The sequence below is a fragment of the Endocarpon pusillum genome (assembly GCF_000464535.1).
Source record: "Endocarpon pusillum Z07020 unplaced genomic scaffold scaffold1533, whole genome shotgun sequence".
Classification (NCBI taxonomy): domain Eukaryota; kingdom Fungi; phylum Ascomycota; class Eurotiomycetes; order Verrucariales; family Verrucariaceae; genus Endocarpon; species Endocarpon pusillum.
In genome coordinates, this window is record NW_006916030.1 from 267,728 (window position 1) to 282,299 (window position 14,572).

The 14,572-nt window shown below is 45.9% G+C and overlaps 2 protein-coding genes across 2 annotated transcripts; one reads left to right on the forward strand and one right to left on the reverse strand.

Annotated features, from left to right (window-relative positions):
* Positions 1-34: 34 nt before the first annotated feature.
* On the reverse strand, positions 35-1,897 carry EPUS_03877 (uncharacterized protein; the record flags this gene model as incomplete). The annotated part of the gene is made up of 4 exons (XM_007802183.1): positions 35-127; positions 180-869; positions 979-1,307; positions 1,354-1,897. The coding sequence occupies 4 exons, from the start codon at positions 1,895-1,897 to the stop codon at positions 35-37; spliced, it is 1,656 nt and encodes a 551-aa protein (XP_007800374.1).
* A 2,265-nt stretch (positions 1,898-4,162) lies between these two features.
* On the forward strand, positions 4,163-5,846 carry EPUS_03878 (uncharacterized protein; the record flags this gene model as incomplete). The annotated part of the gene is made up of 4 exons (XM_007802184.1): positions 4,163-4,308; positions 4,364-4,920; positions 5,047-5,433; positions 5,560-5,846. 4 exons carry the CDS (start codon positions 4,163-4,165, stop codon positions 5,844-5,846), a joined length of 1,377 nt encoding a protein of 458 aa, XP_007800375.1.
* Positions 5,847-14,572: the final 8,726 nt, after the last annotated feature.

Consider the following 14,572-nt stretch of genomic DNA (forward strand, 5'->3'; position numbering starts at 1 on the left):
TCTCCTTCCCTTAGCAAGAAAGCAAACAGCACCCTCAAAGCAACGACAACGTATGATCCGCCCCAATCTTCCCAACGAGATCCAATTTCCTCTCTCCACCACAGATCGCCGGCCCTCTAACCACAAGCTGTGTAATTTCATTAGCTAGAAATAATACAATAGCTAATGGCACGACTCACCTTCCCCTGCGGTTCACCACCACCAAGCATCTCCTCCTCATCATCACCACCCTCCTCACCGTCCTTCGTCAGCAGCACTTCGACACAGCTCAAGGGGGGCCCAAAATGACTACCGCCTTCTTCCGAAGTGTGGCGATAATCAAGCATGTTCGTCTGCGCAATTGCACCAGCAACACCCGAAGTGGTGAGGGCGTAGCACGTCCTTGCTCCAAGTAGGATCTTGAGATCCCTCAACGCCGTGGAGGACAGGCGCGGGGAATTCTGATCTTCAGCACGATGATAGACGAACAGCAATCGCAGCTTTGACAGGAAGTTGTGCTGGCCTGGAGGAGCGAAAGAAGGCGTCTTGGGCATGTTTCCGTTAAGCAGGGTCTTTTTTTGCCAGTAATGGGATACCTTAGCGAGGGGCCCTAATTGGGTTTTCATCATCCTGTCATGGTATCTCAGTGTGCTTTGCGAGGAGGCCACCATGATTGTGGGGTTGATGGCGGATGCGGCGAGGGCGAAGTCGACGGTTTCGCCGGCTACAGAATTCAGGGCTATGGTGGCGTGGGAGAAGAGCGAGGCGAAGGCTAGCATAAGGGTGTAAGAGGAGGTTAATGGGGAGATGGGGAGGACGACGTCGTCGCTGCTGATTTTCTGGTTTCGCGGGAGGCTGTTGATCAGGGCGGCGACGGCAGCGACAATATTCTGGTGATAATATCGTTAGGGGTAGCTTGTAATTTCAGAGAGTCCAACTTGCCTCGGAACCATATTCCGTGACAGTAAAAGAATTGTCAGACGACTCGACGATCGAGACACTGGGACTTGATGATCCCTTTTCGGTTGAAGGCAGCTCTGAGCTTGCAGGTGATTTGTTCTCTTCGATCAAATCGTGCCATGTGGAGATGTTCACCTTGCCTGGAACATCATCAGGGGTATCGGCAAAGTCCATATGCTTGTTCCCAGCTTTGGTCACCCAGATAACCTGTGACAAGTTCTTGCAGCTGGACAGTACAGGCTCAAGCTCCAAAGTGCCTGCTTCAGCAATCAAAATATCTGGCTGAACTTTTCGTAGCCGCTGGGTGAATTCTTCCGTTGATGATCCGTAAGGAATAAGAAGTGGTTGAAGACCATAAAATGCACAAGCTGAGCCATAATTAGTGTTGTGGTGGCTAGCATTAGATAGACTCACCAAATATGCTAGCAAGCAACTCAACCGAGTTCGAGAGGCAGATGGCAACATACTTGCCTTCGATCTGCTGAATGTATCTTCCAACAATGTTGATCTCAAGTGTGACACTTTCAAGGGAACGTTCCATAATCTTTTCTCTTCCAAGCACAGTCAAGAGCTTTCCTTTCGGACCGGCGGCGGAGCCATCGTCCTTCAATGGTCCTCTGACAGCCTGGATCCAGATATCCCTTAAGTCTCCATTTCGGCCTGAGCTCCATTTCGGGGCCCCAGGATCCTTGACATTCAGACCGGAACGCAGCGGATAGCCATATGGAACCTCGATAGATCTGTACACAGCAGATTCACCAGGGTGCCTAATCGGAGATGCGGTAGCTTGTCTGGCAAGCAGAAATGGGTGAGTATCTGGATCCTTCCACGTCAACCATGGATATGCCAAGAAGACGAAGAGAAGAGATGCAATGACCGTAGTCGACAGACTCCATCCTGCGAAGATGCCATTCAAGGTGTTGTCTGCTCTTGCAAGCAATGTGTCGCCTATAGCCATTGTGATGAAGCCAGGTAGTTCACGGTTGTAGTGTGATACTATTGATAGTGATACTGCACGCGACTGCCGCCTGGAAGCTTGTCGCTGAACTGCAATCTTGGCAACTCCCGTCACCTTCTGCTAACTATCCTGATATAGGCATAGCTTTCCTCTCGAAACCAAAAATCTGGCCAAGTCACTTCTTTTCTATCTGATTTGTGAGAGGGCCATCATAACTGATGTCGACTGATAATGATCGCAGATGACTGACTCTTCATGCTTTACGTATATCCATCTTGTAAGTTTATTGAATGTGTACAAGCATCGAAAAAGGGGTCATTGATTGAGTTGCATCTGACTTGCTTGATAAAAACTTCTATAAAGGAGTATAATCCTCAAAATAAAATAGGATTAAGAAGTTCCCAGGAGCAAAACAAAATCCTCATATTGACGGCCTTTGCGGGCGCCTCTAGCAGTAAGAGATCAGCGGTACCACAGTACTCGGACGAAACAAACCCCTCAAATAGGTTATACCTGCCATTCCGTCTCTCCACCGACATCTGCTTGGTGGCAACCCCATCTCAATTCCGGCCAGAATCTGCTAACTATAGATCCTGTCCCAAGTCCTATCTATACTCCTCCGCCCCATAACCCTCGAAACACTCATATCTCATTACCCACACATCTCAACCTTCACACCTGGGTCCTACCTCTTCGATATCAAGACTAGTGGTCTTGAAACCCCTTATCGCATCTTTTTGGATTGTTCTCCATCGATTGTAGTTGTGTCTCCTCTCATCTGGCGTGATTCCCATCATGAGACTTTGTATATGTAAGTATACAAACTGGCTTAGTCATACTGGCCTGAAATATTCTGATATTCAGGGCTGCTTGACATCCAGCCTGAAATGGCAGGTACAGATTAAGAGAACCATGGCTTGCATATCACTAATAGAGTTCCTTAGTTGTAAATGCAACACTAACTAGTAAGTAATGTCGTAGGACAAAGATTAATTTGAACTTGAAATGGAATGTTATGATACATCGTAAGCTCTAAATTATTATAATAACTATGACACATTGAAGTTTTATACTATTATGTTTTAGGTATAGTCTAGTTAGTTGAATCTAATAATAATAATCTCTTCTTTCAACTCACGTCTAAAATTCTTACTTTCAATTTTCAAAGAAACAAAACAAAATCCGCCTGCTAGCATGGCCTTGTCCTTCCCAAGTGGGGCTCGAAGCCTTCGGTCTGAGTCAGCGGGTCATGTAACATTTAGACGAAACAAACTCCTCAAGGTTGTGCCAGCATACCCTCATGTCATGAGTGTTTGATTTCATTGCACACTACAAGCAGTGTGCAGTCGCGATATACAGCTATCCCCCTTTAAGTTGGGCTTCAATGAAGCTTTCGGTCTAAAGGGCGCACCTTAAATCGCCACAGGAAGATTCGACCACTGGTTTAGAGGAAGCTTTTTGCAAACTACCTTACGCAGACGCGTTACCGCTGGGCCACTGAACCGACATTATTTGGCAATGCTTGACTGACATACGAATATTATACATTTAGCGGATCAAACACATTTACAAAACACGTTGCTACGTTCACCACCTCCGCCAGATTCTATCCTTGAGCACTCCTGTCCCACGACAGATATGCGAGTTCCACGTTTACCAGTAAAAAAAGAGCGTCAAAATGCTACCGGAAACGAAAGAGCTAAAGACGTTGGGTCGAAGTAACATAATGCGACTTCCGCACAACACTGCCACACCTCTAAACTTCAATCATAGCCCTTGGCTCCGAGTACATCCATCTCCTTTTCTAAAAACCGATGACATTCCATATCAGTCAAGAGCATTCACCGAAGCCAACGAGAGAATACTCTCCAACCAATCTCGACGTGTGAAACTACTTGGCAGTCGTGCTAGGAAGAGTAAATGCTGCTTGAAGAAGTCATGGCTTGTAAGTCTTGTTGTCTCAAGCAACAGAAGAACTGTGGGAGAGTGATAGGCAGAATAAAAGCTTCAGCATTAGAAGCAATGGAGAGCTTACTCTCTAGTACAACAGCATTCAACTTCAGAGTAAATTTACAGAAACACTTCTGCAAGAACCCCGTTGTGAATCAACAAGCAGGAAGTGTTCGACCTTTGCAACTTCGTCCTTGGACCTTTGCCAACCTACCTCACGACACATAAGGTCTTTTTGCTTTTATTTCTTTGGCCCTTTGACCTCCCTGATTGCTTTAAAAACAAGAACCTTTTTACAATTGCGCCCAACCCGGGATGGCGAATCTCATCCGACTCGACCTTGCTAGCAAGGATATCGTTTTTCCAGGGGCAAATCCCAACGTTATTATCCGATACATCCACGGTCCTCGAGGCCAGATTGAGATAATCGACTCAAGCGGCTGGGGAATCGGTGACTTGAAGTAAGTTAAAACTGAGTTCTGGTTTCATAACTTCTACTGATTACAATTGCCCCAGGCGTTTTGCTCCAAAAGTTGAGCTCAAATTGCAGGGTATATCTGGCATACGCTCGTACGAGTTGACTGTAGCACAGCTCTCTGCGTCTCCTTCTCTCTTTGCAACTGCACTCGAGGGTTCAGATAATCCCTTTCAGGCCATCAGCACTGTTGACCTGCAGGGCCTTGGTGTAACAGGCAACACTGACCTGGAAATTTATGCTCTCGAAACTGCCGTTCACTATATGGAAACCGGCAGATTGAACACTGCGTACTACAAGCGGGAATTCTCAGCACCAACGAAATCAGCCAGCGGACACAACAACTTCGACTTCCAAATTCGCTGTATCTTGACAGCTCAGAAGCTAGAGGCGAGCAGACTTGTGGAGGTTCTCATTCTTGAAATGAGCCGGGAGTGGTTGCGCTTCCCTTTCCGCACTAAACATTTCGTCCTTGCCACAAGAGTCAACGGGGCACTTGACGAGTTCCTGATTGATTGGATCATACAAATTGAGTACGAGAAGGACGGCAAGGTTGATAAAGCTAAGCAGTATTCCTTGGTTCAGGGGTATGAAGAAGGTAAGGGCATTGAGGAGACTTGTCTCGCTCTATCTGGTCAACAACCCTCGCAGCCGATTTTCTGAATTAAGTTTTGGTGAGTCAATATGACCAGCTTCAATCCTGTTAGCTTGCTAAACGCCTCAGCCTCAAAGGTGCTCGACGCCACTGAAGCCGAGATCCAGAATGATGCTCGGAAAGCTGGACTGGTGAATGCCAAGGAGGTCACTGAAGTCGTTGAAGCTAACAACAAAGATACTAAAGACGGTAGTGAAGATGCTACTACTGTTGTTGCTGAAGCTAGTATTACCGACATGGAGGGGGTTTCGAACGGTCGGACTGTCTTCCAGCCCTCTGCGAGCAATGCCGCTACACCTCTTCCCGATAATGCTGAGGTCGTCAATGGGTTAGACACCACCGCGGCCACCGAGACTACCAATGAGGACATTGTGGAAGGTTTCCATGAGCAACAGTGCCACCGCCACTCCAAACCTTGCTGCTACTACGGAGACTACTACATCATGCAACGAAACTGTCCGAGAAGCTGCTACGGGGCATATCAAATTGAAGATCAAGGGTCCCAAGAATCTTAGTCAAGCCCAAGGTATCCTTATGTCATTCCTAATCTCCTCTTGAAAACTAATAAGAACTCTCTTCTAGGCACTGAGACGGCCACGGCGCCTCCCAAATGCATCCTTCGTCGCAGCACTAGAAAACGAGAAGCAAGAGCCGTCTTCAATGAAGATCCAGCAGTCCCAAAGCGGCTGAGCAAAGTCGCTAAGACGGATGATCAGGGCACGACACCACGGCCAAGCACAGAAGAAATCATTACCGGCGGTAATGGCCCAGCACCAGCTCCTAAGACATCTGCTCTCGAGGTATCTGCTCCCAAGGCACCCACGCGCAAGATCAACACGAAGCTGACCAAGGGAACGAATACTAAATGAGTGCTGAGCGTAAGCGGCGTTGGGAGACGCTGTGGTCCGAATCTGTTCTTCAAAAAGGCCTTACTGGTATCTGATGTCCTCAGCATTGGTCTCAGTCTTTTGTACGAAATGTCGGCTGCTTCATTTTGGAGTAATGATGTCTTCCTGTTCGTTACTACTCGGTAGTATTTGAACAGCAGAGACCAAATTAGTAGTGTTGTTTGTTAGTCCGTCAAACATTTTCTCTCATTCATGGTTGACCTTAGATGGCTTCATTGTTGATATGAGAGGATCCACTTAGTCAGTCATGTGACCATCCTCAAAGCCTTATAAAGTGGTAGATCACGCCAAAACAGCTTGGTCCTCCGCCATCGCTTTAAAATTGTCTTTCCATCTCCAAATGTCCATGACAAGTGTCCAGTCGAACAAAATGGGGCCCTCGAATGAGGCTATATTATTTAGTCTCTGGCCATCAGGACTTTCCCATTCACAAAGTCATCATATCGGAGGCACCCGTATTACCAGACTGTGCGGATGAACCCTCTAACTGCATCGAACCGTTGGTAGGCATCTCGCTGTGGGACGCGTTTTCAAATGAGGACAAGCTTGCTTACATTGGGAGTTTGCCAGATAAGTGTAATTCGCGATTTTGGTGGAGGGTAAAAGATGACTAAAGGATGAAATCTGGCTCCAAAAAATACTCCCCTTGCTGAAAGTTGGAGGAGGATAACTTTCTCCATATCTATGGAACCGGTCCAAAGCACATCGCAATGTCTTTCGAAATCGTTTTGCTTGGTCGCAGCGAAGAGGCTCACGCAGCGTCTCCCTCGGTGATAGTCTTAACTAGTAGAAGAGGCATTGGATTGAGAATGAAGTCTGTCTTTGAGAACCACCAACATTTCAAAGAGCTGAACTCAGGACTGGTCATTGAAGTGCCTGGTCAATTTAGGTTCAGGCTTCCCGCAGGAGAAGCATCAGGGCCCGACTTGTCATCAACTGGAAAAGGACCCTGCGACTCGCTTTGCGGTTCCCTGGCCTTTGTCACCAGGCTTCCTCCAACAGAATACTCGCTTTGGAGGAAGACAACAATAGGTGGCGTGGTCTATGATCCGGTTCGCGAACAGTATTATGCACTTACTGTTGCTCACTGCTTCACGTTTGAGAAATACTACGAAGCTCTCGAAGACAAGACCTCTGGTGCATCTGGGTCTGATATACAGCTGGACGAATTGCAAAATTCTCTTTTTTCGGACCAAATTACCAACTCATCCACCGAGGAATCTTGTGAGAGTCCAATCAAGGAGAGTCACGAGAATGGGCCCTTTAGCATGTAAGTATTTGATGTTCAGTTCAACCAAAAAACCTTAGGAATGGACCAACCTGGCCAATCAGGTCCAAGCAATCCCGCCCTCAGAGGGAATCTATGCCATCCAGTGGACATTACGTCACAAAAATCGTCCGGTGACCTCGATTGGGCTTTGATTCATATCAAGGACACGAGGTTCGTGCAGACAAACTCTGTCAAGGGACCTATATAAGAGGAGATTAATTCCTTTTCGATCCAGCCCAACCAGAGCCCACCAGATGGCCCTGCCATCTTGGCAGCTGGAGTCTCGGGTGTGAGACAAGTGGCATTCAATGGAACCGAAGCCAGCTTCATGTTTCCCTGGACTACTACGCCGAGGATGCTTTGGACCTTAGAGACGGATCTAGGTACGTGGGCTCTTCAACAGCGTGAAAGATTAAATGTGACCATCAATCGCCTTTGACGGTCTTGTGCTTTGTCTAAAGTCTGTCGCTAATGCCTTTTCTTGTCTCGTAGTAGAAGGAGACTCAGGCTCGTGGGTGCTAGCCCAGATGGTCGCAAACCATATGGAATAGCTGTTGCCACCGTATCAGAGCTATCCATTACCTATGTGGTCCGAGCAGAACACCTCATGACCAGGGTATATCCACCTGGAGGCTGAGCCTCGTTCCAAATGACATTTTTCCACCCGTTCGTTTTCTACCCAGCCTCATCCGCGGAAGCAGCGATCAAAGGCGATCCCCCAAAATCATCTGTCCAATCGCTAGGTTATAGACGCTTATTGACAAGAGGTGGTGTAGCTGATTGAATGTCTGGTTCCCGCTCAAAGTCTCCGCAAAAGGCATCTCCATCCCCCGTCGACACCAACGCTATCCCTAGACTCCTAAGCATCATACGTCTGCTATATCATATCATTCTACTCCACAACTTATACCGATCACAAGCTCAACGGCGACAGCCCCTCTCCTAATCATCTCACGACCGCCTTCAGGGCGTTACACACCTGGCAGCTTCTGCCAACTGGACCTTAGCAAGAAGGCCCCCTAGAAGGGCCTACCCATTTCAGGACGTTACCCGATTGGGACTAGGGATCGACGCCGGTTGGGCGACCGTTCCTTAAACACCTCACGTCCCCACCAAGAATCGAAATAAAACCCCAGTGCCAGGCGACTTTGCGGATTCGACACTAGAAGAGTTAGCGGGAAAACCACACACAGAGTCTGCCTCTTTCGCACGCCTTGTTTCTATCAGAGTCTGCTGCATCTGATATATTGGTAGCTTTGGTTGTTTCTTTTGATTTGCTGTCGTCAAATTAATTGAAGGTTATTAATCCGCCGCCGTGGAGCAACTGTTGCTTCTTCGTACGACTTCTGCAGACCTAGGGACGCCGTAGAGCGACCTGTGCCATCTCTGTACACTTTTATCCGATTTTTAGCCGCTGCGGAGCAACCATTGCCTCTTCATACGACCTCTGCAGATCTTTGACCGCCAGCAGTGCGATCGACAGCCATTTCTGCATCTCTCTACGATCTCTGGCCGCCGCGGAGCGACCAGCACCTTCTTCTCTTCTTCCTCATCCTCTATCTCTCAATTAGCACCAAATTAGCAGCATTTAGGCGCCTTCTCCTCTCTTTCTACATCCTCAATAGCAATTAGAACCAAATCAGCAGCATTTGAGTGCCTGCTTTTCTTCTCTGTCCTCCTCTTGGATCAACACCGAAGAAGCACATTTGAACGCCAATTGCATGCATCACTCTTTGCAACCTACAAATCGCTGTTTCGATAGCACCTGACGGAGAGAAAGGCATACCAATAATGAGGACATTAAGCTTGTTCGAAGAGTTCAAACTGTCATGCGCCTGCCATGCGCCGAATAGAGGCCCTATAAGCGTCCGCAGGACATAGATAAAATCTACATATATTCATACAGGACAGAGTCTTTTCTTCGCTATTTTTATGCCTTGTTTCTATTCGATCTGCTGTCTGATATTCATGAATAGATATTGATTGATTGATTGATTCTTACACCTATCGAGCCATTGAGCTCATGAGGGACGTTGACAGTAATCTATGTACAGGAGAAACCCTCTGGTGAATAAAACCTGCAAGCCATCTGAATATCTGATGTTCGTGTCAGATACCGGGTAGACGTGCCTTTACGAAAGGTTCCGAGCTCTTTCATCTTAATTCTACTCTCTTGTGTCCCCTGCGGGGAGAAGCGAGTAGATAGGAGCATTCCAGAGTGTTGCCTTCGTATCTTTGTGAATCTGTTGGTGTTCGTAGGTTGCCCGCACTTGTTGATATGTAGTTGATCATAACTCTGCTTGCTTGTGCGCAGGAGTTGTGTGCTTAAATTGATGCCGGCCGGCCTCCTTTTGTGTGTAGCCTTTTCCAACCTTGGGATGATCCAGAAAAGGTGAAATCGCAAGGATTCGTTCGTAAAGTGTTGTAGCTTATCGTGGGATCTGGTATTAGTGTAGAGAATCTCGTCCCTGCGTTTGGGTTACTAGCTGATGTATTGAACTAATCGTAGTACTAATTTATTAGTATTTTCTGTTCGCACTTGAACTTCACCTAAACTTATTACAGTAATCCTTATTCCCTCTCTTCTTCCTTATACCAGATTATACTAGATTATGTTGAACTCAAAAATACAGTTTATGCTATTTTGCTACATGTGTCACCAGCGTTTTGTTACAGAATTGATACGCGTTTTGCGTCAGCCACACATGTATTTTTGGTATCTGTGTTTTACGCTATTTCGCTTGATATAGCAACTTTGTATGTATAAGTACGCGCTGCTTTCGCACTGAATTAGATAGAACAACTTGCTATTTCCACACTGATCCGTCGATTAGTCAGCACAGTTCAACAGATTATAAAGAGTCAGAGATGTCTATAACTGCATAACTCTTGTTATCGTTAATTTATCTCTTTATAACTTGCTTTTCTATGTAATATTTAGCCTCGCTTATTAGTCTTATGTTGACCTTCTGAGAGGGCTAATTGGCCGCGTTTAATATGCGTAATCCCTGCGTTTCTGCTGCTTCTAATTGGTCAATTTCCGACGCAATTTCGCTTCTAATTTCGCTGTACGGCACAGCCAATTGTACATAGATCTACGCTTTCTACCCCCGTAGCTATCAATCAACTTGCTTCTCGACGCACTCTGCACAGCAGGTTGACATCTTATAATATGTTCTGCCTCTTTTATAACTTGTTATAATTGCTTATAGGTGTTGATTAACGTATTATTAGTACGTTCAAAAGGTGGAAGGGGATAGCGCTATCAGGATTGACCCTTTAGATAGGTTAACAGGCATTATAGAATCGCAGTATTACTGTTATCTATCTGTAAGAAATAGTACATATTTATAAATGTGTTCTCCTGCTTAAAAAGTCTTATAACAGGTTACAAATCTGTGTGAGAAGTATCTGAATTCAGGTCACTTATAACACTTTCCTAAGGTGCTATATAACCCTTAATAAAACCAATTCTATAAGTTGTGATCTGTTACTATAAGATCAAACCTGTTCTATAGAGTTACAGCCGCTTACGAGTACCCTTAACACATTTGATGTGTGGCTCGACTGAGGCCTCGCAGCTCCCTAAATGGCTTCCAGTGCAAATGTAGCATTTGTAGATATGCTACTGCAACCTTCCGCAGAGACTCGTAGCTCACGCTTTATCCGGTCGTGACGGCACACGCCTGCAACTATTGCCCAGTAGAGTTCTTTCGCAATTGTTCGGACGCGAGGTCACTGAGGAGACACCCACCACAACGCGTCGTGATCGCTCGTAAGCGGGAGGACTCATCTCAGCTTCTCTCATCGAGTCCACTCTCGATGAGATACTGACAAGGAGCACCGCGTGAAGGTGTGAGTCCATCGCTCCCCAATGAATAGATATTACAAAGTTAACTTTGATAGCTTAGAATTGATTAAGCTGTATTTAGTGAGTTGAGAAGAACTGACATAAAAGAGTATAACACTCAAACAAAAGCTAATTTTGAGAATTTTAGAAAGCAAAAGAAAATCCGCCTCTCGCAAGTCTTTGCCGCCCCAAGCAATATGAATTCAGCGGTACTTGCAATATTTGGACGAAACAAACTCCTCAAGGATGAACCTCATATCATTAGAGTTTAGTTTCATTACACATTACAAGTAATGTGCAGTCGCGATATACAGCTATCGGTACTCCACCTCAGATCAGTATGATCCCCCTGGAGCCGGACCTTAAACCGCCGCAGAAACACTTCATGATCCCAACAGTATTACCGCTGGGCCATGGAAGCATAATAATTTGGTACCATGTCGTGCTCAATTATATTCATTACAGAACAGCACTTGAATAGCCAAGACTAAGTCACTAGGGCTGTAACTTAGCGTATCCAGATTTTCATCCTAATCACCGTCTCCGCAGAAATGGTCGTAAGCTACGGCAATAGAGGCTCCCCCCACGAGCACATCAATTCTTCCATAAGCCTTTGTAGAATACGTAGCGAATGTTTGCCGATGCCACCATACTCGCACACTCTTTAGACGCCATGTTCACTTTGAGGCCTGAGCACACGTGACTATAATCTACGTGATGAATAATTGACCTTGAACTGCCAGGGCGAACGTTCTGTTATACGCGCCACGTCATGCCAAACGCACACTATGTAACATCGTATACTGTGCAACATACGGGTCCTTCGGTCTGTGCAACACCAATATTTATACTCATTTTGAGATACAACTTCAAACAGCCACCATTTCGCGACCACAAGGCCACACTCTTCCAAACAGGCTCAAATTGAAGCTGGGTGTTCTCTCTTTCTGTTGATACTCATAATGACTGATATATATGTTAATTCATCAAGCTCTGAGCGTGTTAATACAGCCGTTTAAATGCTCTACAAGGGTCCTTCCTTAGCCCGCGCAAAGTGACAGCTATATTATAAATCCTCCACTTTGGGCGAGTTTGCAGCGTATGTGATGGTTAGCTAGGTGTCAACCTGCTATGCAGAGTGCGTAGAGAAGCAAGTTGATTGATACCTACGGGGGTAGAGAGCGTAGATCTATGTACAATTGTGTTGCATTTGCTTAGCAGGAGCATAGAAGGGGCATAGCAGGAGCACTTGGCTGGCTTGTTTCTACGAATTCTACGTATTTTGCGTGCGCGTTTTGCGGAATGCGTTCGGAGCGGTATATTCAGAGCGGTATATTCGGCAACGGTATATTCGGCGTTTGGGTCTTGGCGTGACTGCGCAGTAGTAATTTGTATGTAGCGTTCCTCAGTTTTCCCAACACTTCAATAGTCCAACTCCTGTTGTAAATTTCAGCTTGCTGTTGCTTCCTAAATAGGCATTGAGATAGATATCCTTGGTGTTGTTATTCTTGCTATGGCTATGTCGCTATGGACTGCCCATCCTGATTGCCCAGAGCACCTCAAACCTGAGCTCGAGAGGCGTGTGCGCTCCCTCCCCTCCTCCTTCTTACTGCCTCCTATCGCCGGTGAGGTCTTCGTCAATCCAGATATGTGTCAAGAGCGTCTTCAAGGCTGGGCCTTATCGCAGGGTTTCGCTATCGTTCGAAAGAGCGGAAGCGTGAAGCAAGCACGTCCACAGTTCGATTTTCGTTGTATACACCATGGAGGAGATACTGAGAATACTCGTAAGCTTAAGAACCACATCATAAGAGATGAGGAGGGTACTGTTATAAGCCGCCGGAAGCAAGAGATGACAAGTATCAACGCTCGCAACTGCTCTTATCTCATTTATCTTGCGTATAAGCAAATTAGCAAGCATGGATCTGGCGAATATGGCTTTTTTTTTGGGTATCTCTAATGATACTCATAGTCATTTGATGGCTGTAAATCCGTTAAGATATAGAGCTGAGCATGTCAAAACGCTATCAGGGTTTTTGCCTGCGGTAGAGCTGGGTAAGTCTCTTCGAACAGCTAATGTATCATATTCTGTTGCTCTCAGAGTGCTTGAACAGGTTGGATTCCCTCTTGATCGCAGTACCTACTACAACATTCGATCCTGTATCGCCTCTGCTGAACGAAACGAGTTTGCTGGCCTTGTTGTTGCTCTTGAAGAGGCTGGCTTTATCTTTGAATGCCAGATAGAAGAGAAATTCAATCCGGATACAGGCGAAGTCGTCGATCGACAGCTTCAGCAGGTTTGGTTCGCTCATCCCAAGCAGATTCAATACGCACAGCGCTTTATAGCAAACTAGACCCTCTTCGTCAATAGCACGTTTCGTACGAATAAGCTAAATCTAGTGCTTATTATTACTGCTAGTATTATAAATTGCAACTCAACCTTTGTGAGCTCTCAAATTGTAACTCAACCTTTGTGAGCTCTCTATCGTTTGCTCGCTCAGAGAGCAAGCTATCCTTCGATTTCATCTTTGAGAGCCTCAAAAAGCACGTTTTCTATCCTCCTATCCCTGTACCACGCGTTGTTATTAGTGATCAAGCTGCTGGGATGAAGGCCTTAATGCCTATATCTCTCCCGACTACAATTCTGCAATTTTGCGACTAGCATGTTGTTAAGAACGTTGAAAAGAGGCTTGCTGACAAGGGCTATCCTAAGGAGATTCGGAAGGAGATGAAGGCACTTCTTTAGGCCTTTATCAAGAGTAATACGTACGCTAAGTTAGAGGCTAATCATACAGAGATCTATTTAAAGCTGAGGCTTGACGAAATCAAATATCTTAAGGACTATTAGGGTCCTTAGGAGTCGCAATTTCTACGCATCTATACTCGTAAGTATCCAAATTTGGGCGCTCATTCGAATCAACGCTCAGAGATTCTTCACCCTGGCACTAAAGATATACTTAATAAGCAGATAGGTATAAAAGAAGCTAGCCGTCGACTTGGAGCTACTATATAGTCAAAATTGCGGCAGCTATCTGATGAAGAGGCTTGAAATGGTGGTAAACTACCCTGTACGCTTAATTCGCAAGCGTTTCTACTACTAGCAGATACAATCTCGCTTTTTGCTATATCAAAGATCTCCTCCGAATAGGAGATTACAAAAGAAGAGATGAGCAAAGGCTCTCTACGCTCTGCGCTACCCTGTTTTGAGTGCGAATTACTCGTTCGATTTAGTCTCTCTTGCAAGCACTATCTTGCGCAACCATTTAAGGATGGTGCTCCTATCCCTTGATCCTTAATATACCCTCGTTAGTGGATTAACGGTGAGCCTATTCGTATCGCCAATTGGGTACCAACATACCGTACTTTTGCCCTACTGATATCCCCCTCACAACAATCTACCTCTTACTTGCAGAATCCTTATATCTCTCCTAATAGGAATCAGATCACAGGGCTTGGTCTACAAGTTCTAGAGGCTAGAGAGGACCTTACAGGTTACGCTCGTACACGATATAATCGAGCAGCTACAAATGCTCAACAGAGTCTTGTTCAATTCGCTCAAGAGCTTAAAGG